Genomic DNA, 14,838 nt, shown 5'->3' with positions numbered 1-14,838 from the left:
ATTCTTAGCACCTTTTGCCTTTATGCCTTTTTATTGAATGTTGTGAGGCCCAGGGACATTCCAGCTTCCGGAGAATAAGTGTATTGCTTTTCGGTGTGTTACATATTTGGGTGTTGAGGCCTTACTTGCCATGTCAGCCTGAAATGCATGTTGGCAAGTACCTTTCCCACTTTAGCCGCTATATTGTTCAAGCTTTCTTAGTATAGTTAAAACTGAAACAAAGAAGTCCAGAGCAAAATCCAATGTGACAAAAATACACAGTGAAATACCTATATATCTCTTGAAAAAAGGGTCATTTAGTTAATCCTTTGGCCAAAGCATATAAGCCTGCATGCCACTGTCACTTTTAATATCACAGGTTCAGCTGTGTGTTTGTTATAGTTAAACCTACCTGCACAAGTGCCACTATACATCTTCCGGAACACCTGTTGCCATTTTACCGCCACTTTGAGGCAGTGAGGTAAGGATTTAAAGGGATATATATTTAAATAAGTGTATATAATAGATACTCCGAAAAAATCGTGGCACTTGTTAATCAATTGTGTTCCCATTCGCACACGCAAGCATGTGACCGCTCTCCAAAGTGGTCATGTGATCGCTTCTTCACTGATGATGGAACGGAAGAGGAGGAATGTTTGGGACACAGTTACTATGTAATGAGGCACCCAGGGTACCAGAACCCATGATGTAGTAGCTACGTCCCAGAGCACTCAAAGGGTCTGAACAAATGGAAGCAGCTCACAGATTCAACAAGTGTAGAACGAGAGGAAAAGCCAGCAAAACTAGGGCCCCTAGGTGCCGATTGCATAGCAACCACTGCCCACAAATAAACCATTGAGAGCCGATCTGTCTATGTTATCGGGTAATAAAATGGCTTTTCCTCTCTGTGTTTTTCATGAGTGTCCAGCTGTAGCTTGTGTACATTTTTTAATTATCACCATGGTCCGTTTGTACTGGACCGAAATGTTGTTATTTTGGACTGTAAATTCAGTTACTTATTGAATCCATGTGCTGTTTCCATTTGTTCAGATCTCTGGTTTAGGATATGTATGTATGTATGTATGTATGTATGTATGTATGTATGTATGTACAGTATGTATGCATGTATGCATGTATGTACAGTATGTATGCATGTATGTATGTGCATGTGTCATGAAAATAAATACAAAAAATACTTTACCCAAACCAGGTCCGTTTCAGAACTACTCACTACTCCAAGAATATCAATCAAAAAGATTTATAATGAACAAACATCATATCCAATGTTTTGGTTCACTAAAGATGGCGGCTGCTGCGGAACCTTCATAAGCAGATCTGTCACTTACCGCTCTGCTTTCCGAAGTCATGCCCCCTAATAGCGCTATGCAAGGAATTGGGGGCACAACTTTCAGAAACAGTGTAATTAGTGAACTAGAAAGTGTAATGTAATGTAATTAGTGACAACTCGGCTTCTGAAGAGATTCTGCAGCACCGGCAGACATTACCTATACAAAACACCTCCAACCTACAAGTTGTTTTTTGAGCCATGTGTGCGTGCGCATGCGTAGAGAGAGATATCCATTGTTTTCTCCCACTCAAACAGGAAAAACAGAATCCTGACACAGAATTCACCATGCCCAACTTGCTATGTAGCACTGCTCAGATCATCTTTGCTGCTACAGATACCACCAGTATAACTCTGACTTATGGATTCCTTCTACTGCTTAGATACCCGGCAATTCAAGGCAAGTAACTAAAGAAGGCACTGCACACCTTGTCCTACCTCTTAGAGGCAATGTGTTATTCTTCTGATTGCCAAATTGGGACAATAAAAAATTAAAATAAAAAAACCATGTATGATAAAGCAAACTCCAGTTGAAAGAATTAGTTTTTTTTAATGCTGTCTTCCTAATAGTAATGTTTTCGTTATATAGTGTTGATAGTGTATGCAGTGTTGTGCATTGAATTTTGCAGTCACAATGAGTAAGGTACCTTCCCTGCAGAGCTTACAATTTAATATTGGTGCTGACCACCAAGTTACTCATAGTCTGTTTTTGCAAGTGGCACAGGTGCTATTGCACAAGGTGCATGCTTTCAGGAGTGCCGCACTCTACTACAGATGCCGTTGACTCATTAGAAAGAGCCAATGAGAGAAGGGAAAAAAAGGACAAAGGATGCTAGGACCATAGGGAGGAGTATGGGGTAGGACAGAATCAGGGGAGACATTTGGGGTGGGAGACTGATACATGGGAGACACTGAGAGAGACAGATATATGGGGCACAGAGGTAAAGACAAACAGACATGGAGGGAGCACTGAGGGAGTGACAGACATGTGAGAGCACTGAAGGACAGAGACATGGGGGGACAAAGAGACAAACATGAAGGGGCATACATGACATACACAGACAGACATGAGGGACATAGACACAAGGGGAATGGAGGGAGAGACAGAGGCAAAAAACTGCACCCGTTTTATCACAGAGAACTGTATTAACCTGTATGGGGTTTTGTTTGTGCGTATGCATACACACAGTGGTCTTTTTGTAAGTACAAAGATGTCAAAATGTAAGATGCATTTGTAACACCCTTCCCTCCCCCCCCACCCCCCGTGGGGAGATTTGCATACTTGGAGCATTATGGTGCTAACCTGCAGGATCACAGAAGGCCTGAGTCTTCGCTCATAGGGAGCTTGGGGTGCCAGGTGCTCCTCACGGGAACATATACAGTATATGTATACAGCAAATAACCACAACACACAATAGTGATAAACAATAATCTTTACCGTCTGGGTCTCTCTAGCTTAATACGCAGTAAGAACACAGAATACTCAGGCAGTGATAAGACCCAACCTATTTCTCCTCTCCCATGAAACAACTATCCCCCTAAGGGTCCTGGTTGCACCCTATCCCTGGGGCACCCAAGAGCACAAGGTGTCCGCCAAGGCAATTCCCAAATGTATGCGTGAGGGCAGCACTTCCCTCCCTTGTGTATTGGAGGTGCACATGGGTACCTTCCTGGTTACAAGGGTAAAACCAGGGAGAACTTCATAGAGAGACAGGAGCTGCATCCGTAATTCCATGTTGAAGGGCCTCCCAACAATATCCCTTCTATCCTTACTTCTGGCAGCCGTGTGGTAGTGCCTCCAGATCTGGGGAATCCTCCTCTGCAGTTCATAGTTACATAGTAGATGAGGTTGAAAAAAGACGTACGTCCATCACGTTCAACCTATACTAAATTTAGACAACAGATACTTTATCCTATATCTATACTTACTTATTGATCCAGAGAAAGGCAAACAAAAAACCAGTGTCACATCATCCAATGATATCTCATAAGGGGGAAAATAAATTCCTTCCTGAATCCAAGAATTGGCAATCGGATAATTCCCTGGATCAACATCCTTCCCATGTATACTTATTTGGTATATCCCTGTATACCTTTCCTTTCTAAAAAAATGTCCAACCTTTTTTTGAAGAAATCTATTGTATCTGCCATCACAGTCTCCATGGGTAATGAATTCCACATTTTAACTGCCCTTACTGTAAAGAACCCTTTCCATTGTTGCTGATGAAATATCCTTTCCTCCAACCTTAAGGGATGCCCCCGAGTCCTTTGTACTGCCCTTGGGATGAATAGTTCTTTTGAAAGCTCCCTGTACTGTCCCCGAATATATTTGTATATAGTTATTACATCCCGTCTTAGACGCCTCTTTTCTAATGTAAATAAATGTAATTTAGCTAGCCTCTCCTCATAAGTTAGATTGTTCATCCCCTTTATTAATTAATTTGTTGGCTCTTCTCTGCACTCTCTAGTTCCATAATGTATTTTCTAAGGAGTGGTGCCCAAAATTGTACTCCATATTCAAGGTGTGGTCTTACTAATGCTTTGCAAAGGGACATAATTATGTTTACTTCCCTTCCACCCATTGCCCGTTTATTTAATGCAAGATAAGATCTTGTTTGCCTTTGCAGCTACTGCATGTCTTTGGGCACTATTGCTATGCAGACTGTCTATAAGCACTCAGAAATCCTTCTCCATCAAGGATTCCCCAATTTATCCCCATTTAATTTGTAAGTTGCCTGTTTATTCTTGCATCCCAAATGCATAACCTTACATTTATCTGTATTAAACCTCATCTGCCATTTACCTGCCCACGTTTCCAGTCTATCCAAGTCCTTCTGGAGAGAAATTACATCCTGCTCTGATTCTACTACCTTACACAATTTAGTATCATCAGCATAGATGGCGACTTTGCTCTCGATGCCAACCTCAAGGTCATTAATAAACAAGTTAAAAAGTTTATCCACTGACAAGCAGACTAACGGGCAAGTCCCAGAGGTATGGCCGTCCCTACAACACTCAGCTAGGGTGGGTCAGGGCCTACAGGGTTTTCTTTGGCCTAGTCCTAGGCAGCCTAACTGGCTCCCAGGACACAACCTTCTCCTCCGCGGTCTCCGGCAGTTCTGACATTGCCCTTGCTGTACCCCAGAGGATATCCTGTTCCAGAAGGGGATATATTCTCTCTAGTCCTTTGGGAGTACCAAAATGGCCGCTGCACCTAAACACAGGAGTCCGAAGAGCTGCATCAGTTCCCCCTAGAGGTGAGGAGGACTACCCTGCTACATATTTATATGTAATCTACAATACATTTTTTATAAAGAAATGTGGTAGAAAAACCATTTATCTACTCCCATTTCTAAAGTCCCAAAGAGATGCAGAAGTTGATATACATCATTATAATATGTAATGTAACACATCCTATTGCTTTATAGAACTCTTCGATGATTCCTTCTATTGCACCATAGAACGACTCCATATAACTCCTCCTTTTGCTCCATAACACCGATCCTTATAACTCATCCCTAATGCCGTCTATTGCTCCCTATAACACTTCCTATTGCTGCATATAAGCATTCCCTATATCTTCCCCTTAACTCTTCCTATTGGTCCATAACATTTCTTCCAACAACCTTATCATTCTACTCCCTTCCAAACAGAGAGGGTTCAAGAGGAGATTGGCCGAGTGGTGGGACAAAATCGAACTCCAAACTTCCAGGACAAAAGTGAGATGCCATATACAGAAGCAGTGATACATGAGATCCAGAGATTCATTGATCTTGCCCCATTTGGCGCCCCGCGGGCTGTCACTCGGGACGTTCTTTTTCAGGGATACACCATTCCAAAGGTTGGTATCAACAGACACACAACGCAAAGATGTTTTTGTGTGTGCTAGTAACCTTACTAAACACAGATTTTTTATAGCAGACAAGAACAACTTAGCCCACTCAGTGTGCTTATGATCCTATCTGTCGTAAAACCCTATAGCCTATTACATCCTTCAGTTTCTTTCATATTTCTTTCATATTTGGGATAGCTTTATATCTATCTCTGGCAATTTTGTATTCCCTGACTGTATGAGCCTTTATGACTTCATTGGATTCATTTCCATTAATCACTTATGGAGTACTTCTTCATATATTCCCTGAGCCTCCAACCCTCCAAATTTAGAGATTCACCACTTGTTCTGGCACTTCCCTACTGCACATTTATGAACCCCTTAAAGTATTTTAAACTTTTAATTATATCCCCCCTCTCACTCATCTTCTCCAAACTGTATGTGTTTAGTCCTGGAGAAGTGATGATTCATCATACAGGTGTAGCAAGCATTATTGCACCCATAATGCATTTGCCCAGCCCATTTTTCACACGTGGCTAATAGAAAGACAATGGTGTCCGCCCCCCTCGCGGTAATGTGCACGTGGGAGCAGTAACATCTGTTACTGTAGTGCAAACGAGTATTCTAAAACAAATCTGGGGCAATCACCAACAAGACCCGGGTACATCCTGGGTACATGTTGCAACATTTCAGTGGCATTTCTGCAGGCAGACTAATGGCCCATCGGATTAACAGCAGGGGTCCCTGGCAGTCCCATTCAAACTGAATGGGACTGCCAGGGACCCCTGCTGTGTTAATCCGATGGGCCATCAGTTTCTGCAGAAATGTCACTGAAATGTTTGCAGCATGTACCCAGCATGTACAGTACCTGGAGCTTGTTGGTGATTGCCCCAGATTTTCCAAGGCAAGTTTAAGGCAAGTTTAAAATACTCGTTGGCACACCTATACATCTGTAGGTGGTGATACCTGATACTTACGAGGTCTCATTATTGTCTTTATTTGATGTATTTCTGGGTGTACTGCAGTATTCTACAGCAACATTACCATTGAATCCATTGGGAGATAAAGTGACTTTGCCCAAGGTCACAGTGATAGCTGAGCTGACACTGGGATTTAAACCCATTAAACATGTCACTGTTATTAGAACACTTTGTTCCTATATGGGGCTGACCATTTAACCCATGAAACAGGTCACTGCCATTTGTTCACTTTAGCTACACGTGGGAGTGACCATTTAATCCAGGGGTGCTCAACTGCAGTTAAAACCCCCCAACAGGTCAGGATTTAATGATGTCCCAGATTCAGCACAGGTGGCTTAATCGGTGGTTTAGTCTTTGACTGTTGAGAGGCCTTAAGGATTGGAGTTGAGCTCCACTGATTTAACCTATCATTGTTATTAGGGCATATTTGTCCTATATGGGACTGACACTTTAAAGCAGCAGTCCGCACTGATTGTATTTGATACTTTTATTTATTTCAAGAGGTCTCTCTTCTCATCCTTTCCAACACTGTTGGGTGCTCAGCTCAGCAGATATAAGCATTTGAAATAATAAGTGTCTGCAAAGGTCAAATGGAGCTCTCCCCAGATATCAGTGCAGTTTAAAGGTTTCTATGCTAACCTCAGACGCTAGAGACTGAGAAAATCATGATTTTGAACACAATCAGATTTGTACTTTTGCTAAGAAACAGAAGGACATGCTCAGGGGGCAAGATACTAACATTATATAAAGGTGTGTATATATAAGGTATATGTATTTAGGCTTCGGGGGGGAGGGGGGGTGAGAATGCTGCCCCCATTAAACCTGCCACTGTCATGGGGCACTGTGGTCCTAGGTGGGAAGGACACTTTTTATCCATTCCAAAATGGCACTGCCATTAGGTCATCCTGGTCTGACCCTATAGCCCACTAAGCTACTTGGTGTGAGCCCTGAGTTTTGCAGATGGATTACAGAGTACATTCTTAACCACCACCCTTATAAAGAGGAAACCTAATTTGAGTCTGTCATCTCATTCTGTCAGGGTACCAATGTGTTCACCTTGCTAGGCACTGTGTTAAAAGATCCCGAATGCTTCTCTGACCCTGACAATTTCAACCCCAAGAACTTCTTAGATGAAAGTGGCGGCTTCGTGAAAAGTGACGCTTTTATGCCTTTCTCTGCAGGTATGTTATGTGTTTGTATCTATGAGTTACCATAATCATAAACATAATCTCCAGGGATTAATCAGATTGCCAATTCTTGGAGTCAGAAAGGAATTAATCTTTCCCCTTAATGGGTTTTTTTGTTTGCCTTCCTCTGGATCAATAAGTAAGTATAGATATTGTATTGTATGTCTTTATTTATATAGCGCCAAAAGTGTACTCAGTGCTTCACAAAGAATACAGTACAAGGAATTATAATAATACAATAAGTGCAGCAAAAATCAGACAATAGGAAAGGAAATCCCTGCCCCGAAGATCTTACAATCTAAGAGGTTTGAGGGGAAACTTACAGAGACAGCAGCTGAGGGAATAAGTGCTGTAAATGGGTGTGCTTGGCCACAATGGGTGGTATAAGTGACTGTGGGACAGTAGCCATGAGTGCAGGCTTTTGGGATGCTTGATTTGTGGGGCAAGTTTTAAGGTTAGTCAGTGTTAAATGAAAAGGTTAACACCATTTACAGGGGAAGAGATGGCAGGGAGCCGTGGGTGAGATCAGGTGTATGTCTGGCTTCAGGCTTAGGGAAGATCCCCAGCAGCAGGGAGGAGTAGATAGAGGGTGTGAAGAGAGGATTTATGTGGGTGTTTTTTATTGAGGGGTAAAGAAGTTGTTGGGCGAGAGGTGTAAAAATAATGGTGCAGTGGGGAGTGGGGATGTTGGAGAGTACAGAGGTGTTCACAAAGGAGTGAGGAAACAGTAAACAATAAAAGAAATAGGGAGGGCATAGTGGGATACAGGAGGAGAGACTGGCCAGTTATTGGAGGACAGGAAGAGTACAAAGAATCACAGCTTTTAGAAAGTAAAGTACTCACAGTTGCAAAGGTGTTGTGCAGAGAGTTCAGATCTTCCTCAATCTTCACCTCCAATTTCAACTCCAAGATTAACTCTGCCACAAACTTAAATCTTACACTTTGATGTCACACAGCCATATGGCTCATTCTTTATGCTTACCGATTTGAAATGTTACTTCATTACGTCTTATGATACAGGACTTTGCAGTATTTGTAGCATCAGCTTGGGGGTTTCCCCCTTTTTTCCCTCTGCATACCAATACTAATACATTTTAAAATCTGTAGCAATTGATAGTAGAATCCAGTATATCCTAGATATAGGATAAAGTATCTGTTGTCTAAATTTAGCATAGGTTGAACTTGATGGACCTATGTCTTTTTTCAACCTCATCTACTATGTAACATATTATTCAGTTTAAATATGCAATTGTCGTGGAAAAACTGAGTTCCACACGTGTCATTTTAAATAAAGCCATATGAATAGAGACTTTTATTGCAAACAGCTGTTAGCAAGAGTGCATTTATTACAAATCAAACATTGCTGTCTGGCTTAACACAAAGGCACTAAAATAATAGCACTAAATTATCTAATTTATACCCAAAAAATAAATTGGCGTGCATACATAATTTTTCAATGCCCGCCCATATGACTTCATCAGGCGTCCTATTTTATTTCTACATAATTACCAATAATATTTTACAAACTAGACAGGACAAAGAAAGAAAGAATATATGGCACCCTCATACCCCAAAAACCCATAACTGTTTTCCATCCTTCACCTAAACAGGAACCCTTGGGTTCCCTGGGCATCCCTAAGGGTTCCCTGCAATATTCTGGTAATTTGAAAATTTAATCAAATAAAGAAGAACTTACAATGCATCTGATCACAGAATTGCCACTCTAAGTGACTACCTAGGTACTTTTACATGAGGTCAGGGAAGAAAGCTGCAGTTGAATCCAAGTTCGCAAGCGATTAGGATGAAAATGGTTTAGATTTTGCGAATGCATTTTGGACAGTTTCACATATCTCTAATGCAAAGTCTGTTTATGTGCACCGGACCTTGTCCCACTCTGCTGCCTAGTATATTTTGTTCTCACTCCTTGCCTCCATTGTCTCTGGGGTGGTGGTGAATGTAGGGGAGGAGAAAGAGGTTCCACAAGTTGGGTAATTGGTCCAGAAAAAGCACCTGAGGTACTTCAGACAGAACTCCATCTAGGAGCAGAACTCATAGAAGGGACATATGGTGGAGATCACCTGGGTCTGGTGTTCCAACTACGACAAGGTGAGGGTGACTTCCTGCTTCAGGAGCTGGTGGTGGCGACACTCCACCGGTGACATAGGGTTGGATCCTTCCGCTTCGAAGAACACTCAGAAATAGAGGATTGCTGATGGTGCTTCTCCCAGACATCTTGGTGATTGCATTGTAGATATTGTTGCAGTGCAGGTATCTCCAGGAGGCACATGTTCCTGCCTTCTTGATCTTGCCTCACTATCCCATATCAGGGAGGTGATTCCTCTGGGAACCCAACTATGCCTATGTTATGCCTGCGGGCTCGGGGGCATGATGGTATTCCAGCCTGAGGTCCAATGCCATCAAATCTCAGAGAGGAACGGCCACTCTCCTGCACCTCACCTTCAGAAGGACGCGCCTTACTAAGCATCACCAACAATGTCACCCTCACCTTCTCCAGCAACGGTTCAAGGGTCGGGTGCAACAGAATTAGTTGAGGGTGGTGAGATATATGAGACTGCTTCTGCCAAAGGTGGCCCTATCAAAATCTCGGTCTCCCACATAAGGCCATTCTTATAGTGCCGGCGACACGACGGTGATGCTGACATCACACTGCGGTCGCTACAAAATCAAATTGAATTGACTTCCAGCGATCGCGACCGAGTTGTTGCTCCGCCGCGCCGCTCTTACTATAAGCTTCAATACATTTGTTTTGAGGCGATGTTGCTGTCGCCGGCACTACACTGGCGACACACTTTATTCGAGCTCGGCTAGTCCCACGAATTCGGGTATACCCGGGTGTAGTGAGGTTTGTGACTGTTTTCTGCCCGAGTGCATTGAGGTATTTTCCAGGCAGGGATTGAAGCATTTTATTCCTGCTGGCTGCAATACTGCACAGTATATATATATATACTGCATTACAATTCATGAATTTATGCCATCTGGTAGACACGCGAAGCATTGCAGCCTATTAAATCCTAATCATTATCATTTAACAGATCAGCCGCCTGTCAGCCAGGCATGAACCCAGGCTGGGAAGGCAAACGCAACGGGGCTTGTCAGAGGTGAGGAGCGGCGCATTCCAGGTATCTGCCAGGTACATACTGGGTATTTGCTCGAATAAAGTGTGTCGGTGCAGTATAAGCGCGGCCAAAAAAGAGGAGACCAGCCAAATCTCAAACTGACGTCCTTCCTCTAATACAATGCGACTTGCAAAGAGAGAGGTTGAAAAAGGTGAAATTACCTCCTCTGAGCTGCACTCAGCCACAACCTGTTCCACTAACATGGGCTGAACAGCAGCAGGCACCTGGGACACCTACAGAGGAGGTGCAACCACAATACTACCACTGCTGCTACTACTGGTATAAGAAAAGACAACTCATATTTACTACCGCTGAGGATGTTGTCCCTACTGAGCTAATTGACTAAAAATCCCTCCTCAGTGTTACAGGGCAGAACTTCCCACCCCAGACCCCCCCCCCCCCCCCCACCCCCTCACTGACAGAACACCTCTCCAATTGAAACAATAAAACAACATTGGCAGGGTGAAGCTGCTGCCGGCGTGTCTATTTAGTGTTTCTATTAAAAAAATAAATAATATATATATATGAATGTTGCAGTTCTGCTATTTTGCGAAGTTAAAGAAAAAAGCAAAACAGCAAATTTGTTTTGCCTCAAAAACATTCAAAATGTTTGGACATTTTTCTAACTTTTTAAAAAGTTAAAAAGAAAAGTCAGCAAAGGGAGTTTCGGCCAGTTCGCACATCTTTAAAGGCAAAGAAAAATCACAGTACTATTTGCCAATTACAGCTGCAGGTGCCGGTTTTAGACCACTTGCCATGGAAAATCTGTGGCTATCTCGCAGTAATGCTGGGAGATTTCTGCAGCCAGACTAATGGCCCATCGGATTAACACAGCGGGGGTCCCTGCATCTGAATGGGAATCACGCTGTGTGAATCCAACCGGGCTGTGAGTCCCATTCAAGCTCAGGGACCCTCGCTGTGTTAATCCGATGGGCCATTTCAGCCTGACCCATCTCACCAGTTACTGTGAGATAGCCACAGATTTTAAAAGGCAAGTGGTGTAAAACTGTCAGCTGCATCTGTACTTCTCAAAAGGTAAAGGAATTCCTTCCTAACACCTGTAAATGGATCAATACTCTGCCTATGTTTTATCCTGTTTAGTCAGATTTCTCCCTGTATCAAAGCTCTCTTTATGTTGTGTATGGTTCTGCATACCCCGTATACTTTTCCTCTATGTAAAAAACATCAATAGACATATTTACATGTAGTAAGCAGTGTTAATCCGTAAAGCACCTTCCGGTACGAGAAAACATCTTATAACCCCATTGAAGTCATAGGAGCTGATTTCATATAATAATAATAGTTTGTTCTTGTATAGCGCTGCTTGTTTTACTTAGCGCTTTAGAGAGACATTTTGCAGACACAGTCCCTGTCCCATAGAGCTTACAATCTATGTTATTGGTGCCTGATGCACAAGGGGATAAAAGTGACTTGCCCAAGGTCACAAGGAGCCGACACCGGGAATTGAACCAGGTGCCAGTCAGTGTCTTTACTCACTGAGCCGCTTTATATGTGCAACAGTGGCTCATTTGGGAATTTGGGGCGGGAATTTGGGGCAGAAAATTGTATGATCAGCAGCTTGGAATACACATCAGAAACTGTATTCCAGTGCCAGATGTGGTCTTATGGAATAACACTGCTTAACAAGTATGGTCCCAAATATTTTCTTAAACGTATCTACTATATCTGTCAGTCTCCATGAGTAATAAATTCCATATGGTCACTGCTCTCACTGTATAGAACTCTTTCCTTTGCTGCTGGTTGAATCTTCTTTCCTCTAATCTCAAGGGATGACGCCCTGCCATTTGTATTGTACTTGGGATGTTCCCTTGAAGGTGCCTTGTATTGACCTTACATATACTGTACTTGTAAATAGTAATCACATCCCTTTTAGACGCCTTTTTCCTAAACAGTTTTACCATCCACCACACAGATCGGAAAGTATGACCTTCTTGTTGTCTTTTCTAGGGAAGCGGAACTGCCTCGGAGAGGGTCTGGCCAAGATGGAGCTCTTTTTAATCTTCACTACCATTCTGCAGAGCTTCAACCTGAAATCTGCTCTGTCTCCAGAAGAAATAGACATCACCCCCAATGTGACTGGCCTGGGAAATTTCCCAAAGTTCTATAACATGTACATTGAGTCACGTTAAAGATGCAGTCAATCCTAAAATCAAATTAGCTAAATTGGAAGTAACCTGTCTAAGGCCCAGATTTACTATATGCCAAGATCGAGTTCACAGAGAAATTCTAATTTTAAATGCCAGGACAAGAATCATACAATATAGCCACCAGGGTAAACCTTACTCAGGAAATTATGTCGCAGGTCCTAATTGGTGACCCCAGAGGCCATCTAGTTTCTCTGGCTGTCTCTCCTAACACTGAATATATCCGGCTATACATGGGTAGTAATTTGTTTTAATTTCAATGTTTTTATATGAGGTAATAACATTGTGTGATTAAGATGTCAATAAAAGGTCTAAATATCAATCAACTAACCAAGGTAAATCCATCCAAGTTATTAACTTCATGGTTCTCCTCTATTTGCTGCCATGTTCATTGTTCGGCATCTCTCTTCTGTCCAATTTTCATCTCCTGTGATATTATTTGTAACATGCATGTAAAATACACAATTTGGTGATTTGGTGACACCAGAAGATATGTGACATTTATTATAACATTTTCATTACAGACTGAGTTTCTTTAGCAGTGATGTACTGTATGTCACGGGAGACCAGTGCTTATCCCACAAAAATACCTGGATCCTTTGATTGAACAAAATGTGAGATAAAATAAATTGTAATTGATTCACGCAAGAAACACGCACCGCTTGATTTACAACATAACACGAAATAACACTTACTGTACGGGAATGAGGTAAAACAAAATAAATGGTTTCCAGAACGAAAGTCCATGAAATACAGTCTCTAGGTATCAATTCCCAGGAGCGGGGTTGATACACAAACAAGAGACACAAAACCGTCTTTGGCTAGGGGCGCCGCTTGCAGCCCCTGTTTCTCCGCCAAAAGTAGTATCTTCATTCTGCGCTTGCAGAATTAGTTTACAAGTCCTTAGTTCTAATGAACTTTCATAGTGGGGTACAATTCTTGGTTACGATGGAATCGTCTCTGTAGCGGAAGGGATACCGATGAACACTCGCCCGATAGCCTGCACATGCTTATAACACCCTACCAAGCCTAAACAATACAAAATACTGAATAGTCCAGCACTCCCTATATAAAGAAATCAGAAAAATATATTTCCTGACATTTAGCACTTTCCCCAGGTCGGTGTCTTTTGAAGTAACGGACTTTTGCTGACACTCTGGAGTCAGCTCTACAGGGAGTCTCAGAAGTCTGGACTTACATTATACATGACTCATCCCTGATCATAAATGACAATAGTGAATGCTTAATGTATCGCTGTCCTGCCTGACTGAAATGTTAATGTTCCGGTTCCTATAACTTTTAAATACTAAACTCCGAGCTACTTCTCATTTATGCCTTTAAATAAATGTTACAGTCTCATAACTATACTGGATTATATATCTACCCCCTAGCACTCTACATACCAAAAATTAGAAAGCTAGAACCGTCCTAACAAAAGTTAGCTGCTTAATTATATGAGGGCTATGATGTGGTTTGTGGTTAAACTTTTCCCCAGTCTGCGGTTTGGGGTCGGGATGCAATGTTGCAATGCCTGGCCTCAATCGATAACCGCAGACGCACTTTACCAATTGACCTTAATTGAATGATGAGGCCACTTTATACTGCTGCGGCACAGTTTATTCGAGCATTTGCCCGTTCTGTGCCGCAGCAGTAGCCTGGCGCGCGCCCGAGAGTGACGGGCGCGCGCCGAAGCAGCGGAAGAGCGCCCTCCGATAGGGGCGCTCTCCCTACCGCTGCCGGGTCCGCCGGGTCCCCCGGAACCCCCTGCCGCTGTCCCGCGATCGCGGGACACCAGGGCTCCCTCGGGGAGCCCCTGGACGCGCGTGCAGGGGGCGCACGCTCCCGAAGACGCGTGACCGCGCGTCTATGACGCGCGGCACGCCGAGGGGCGGCCACTAGCAAGCCGGGAAATCTCCCGGCTTGCGGATCTGGCCGCAGTGTAATAAACTGTGTCGCCAGTGTACATTGTTGCAATCCGGCATCTTTTTGTGACCGCAGACCACTTAACAAATTTTGCTTGCGATTAAGGCTTCCCTTGCTTATCTGCGGTTAGACAGTGATACAGTGCTGTAATGCTGGCCTCAACCACAGGCACGCTTTGGGTGTACGGTATACTGTACGTCATGGCACTATGCTAGTTTTCTAAGAGTAGATCTGCACGGAAGGACCCTCTCCTTCCAGTGACATCATCGGAATGATGCTGAGACCAGCAG

The 14,838-nt window shown here is 43.0% G+C and overlaps 1 protein-coding gene across 1 annotated transcript; it reads left to right on the top strand.

Annotated features, from left to right (window-relative positions):
- Window positions 1-1,574: 1,574 nt before the first annotated feature.
- Window positions 1,575-13,303, top strand: LOC142483687 (cytochrome P450 2A4-like). The gene is made up of 4 exons (XM_075583704.1): window positions 1,575-1,724; window positions 4,978-5,165; window positions 7,176-7,317; window positions 12,429-13,303. The coding sequence occupies exons 1-4, from the start codon at window positions 1,613-1,615 to the stop codon at window positions 12,608-12,610; spliced, it is 624 nt and encodes a 207-aa protein (XP_075439819.1). The 5' UTR covers window positions 1,575-1,612; the 3' UTR covers window positions 12,611-13,303.
- Window positions 13,304-14,838: the final 1,535 nt, after the last annotated feature.

This window comes from Ascaphus truei, unplaced genomic scaffold (assembly GCF_040206685.1).
Source record: "Ascaphus truei isolate aAscTru1 unplaced genomic scaffold, aAscTru1.hap1 HAP1_SCAFFOLD_356, whole genome shotgun sequence".
Taxonomy (NCBI): Eukaryota; Metazoa; Chordata; class Amphibia; order Anura; family Ascaphidae; genus Ascaphus; species Ascaphus truei.
This window is presented reverse-complemented; position numbering and strand designations above follow the sequence as displayed.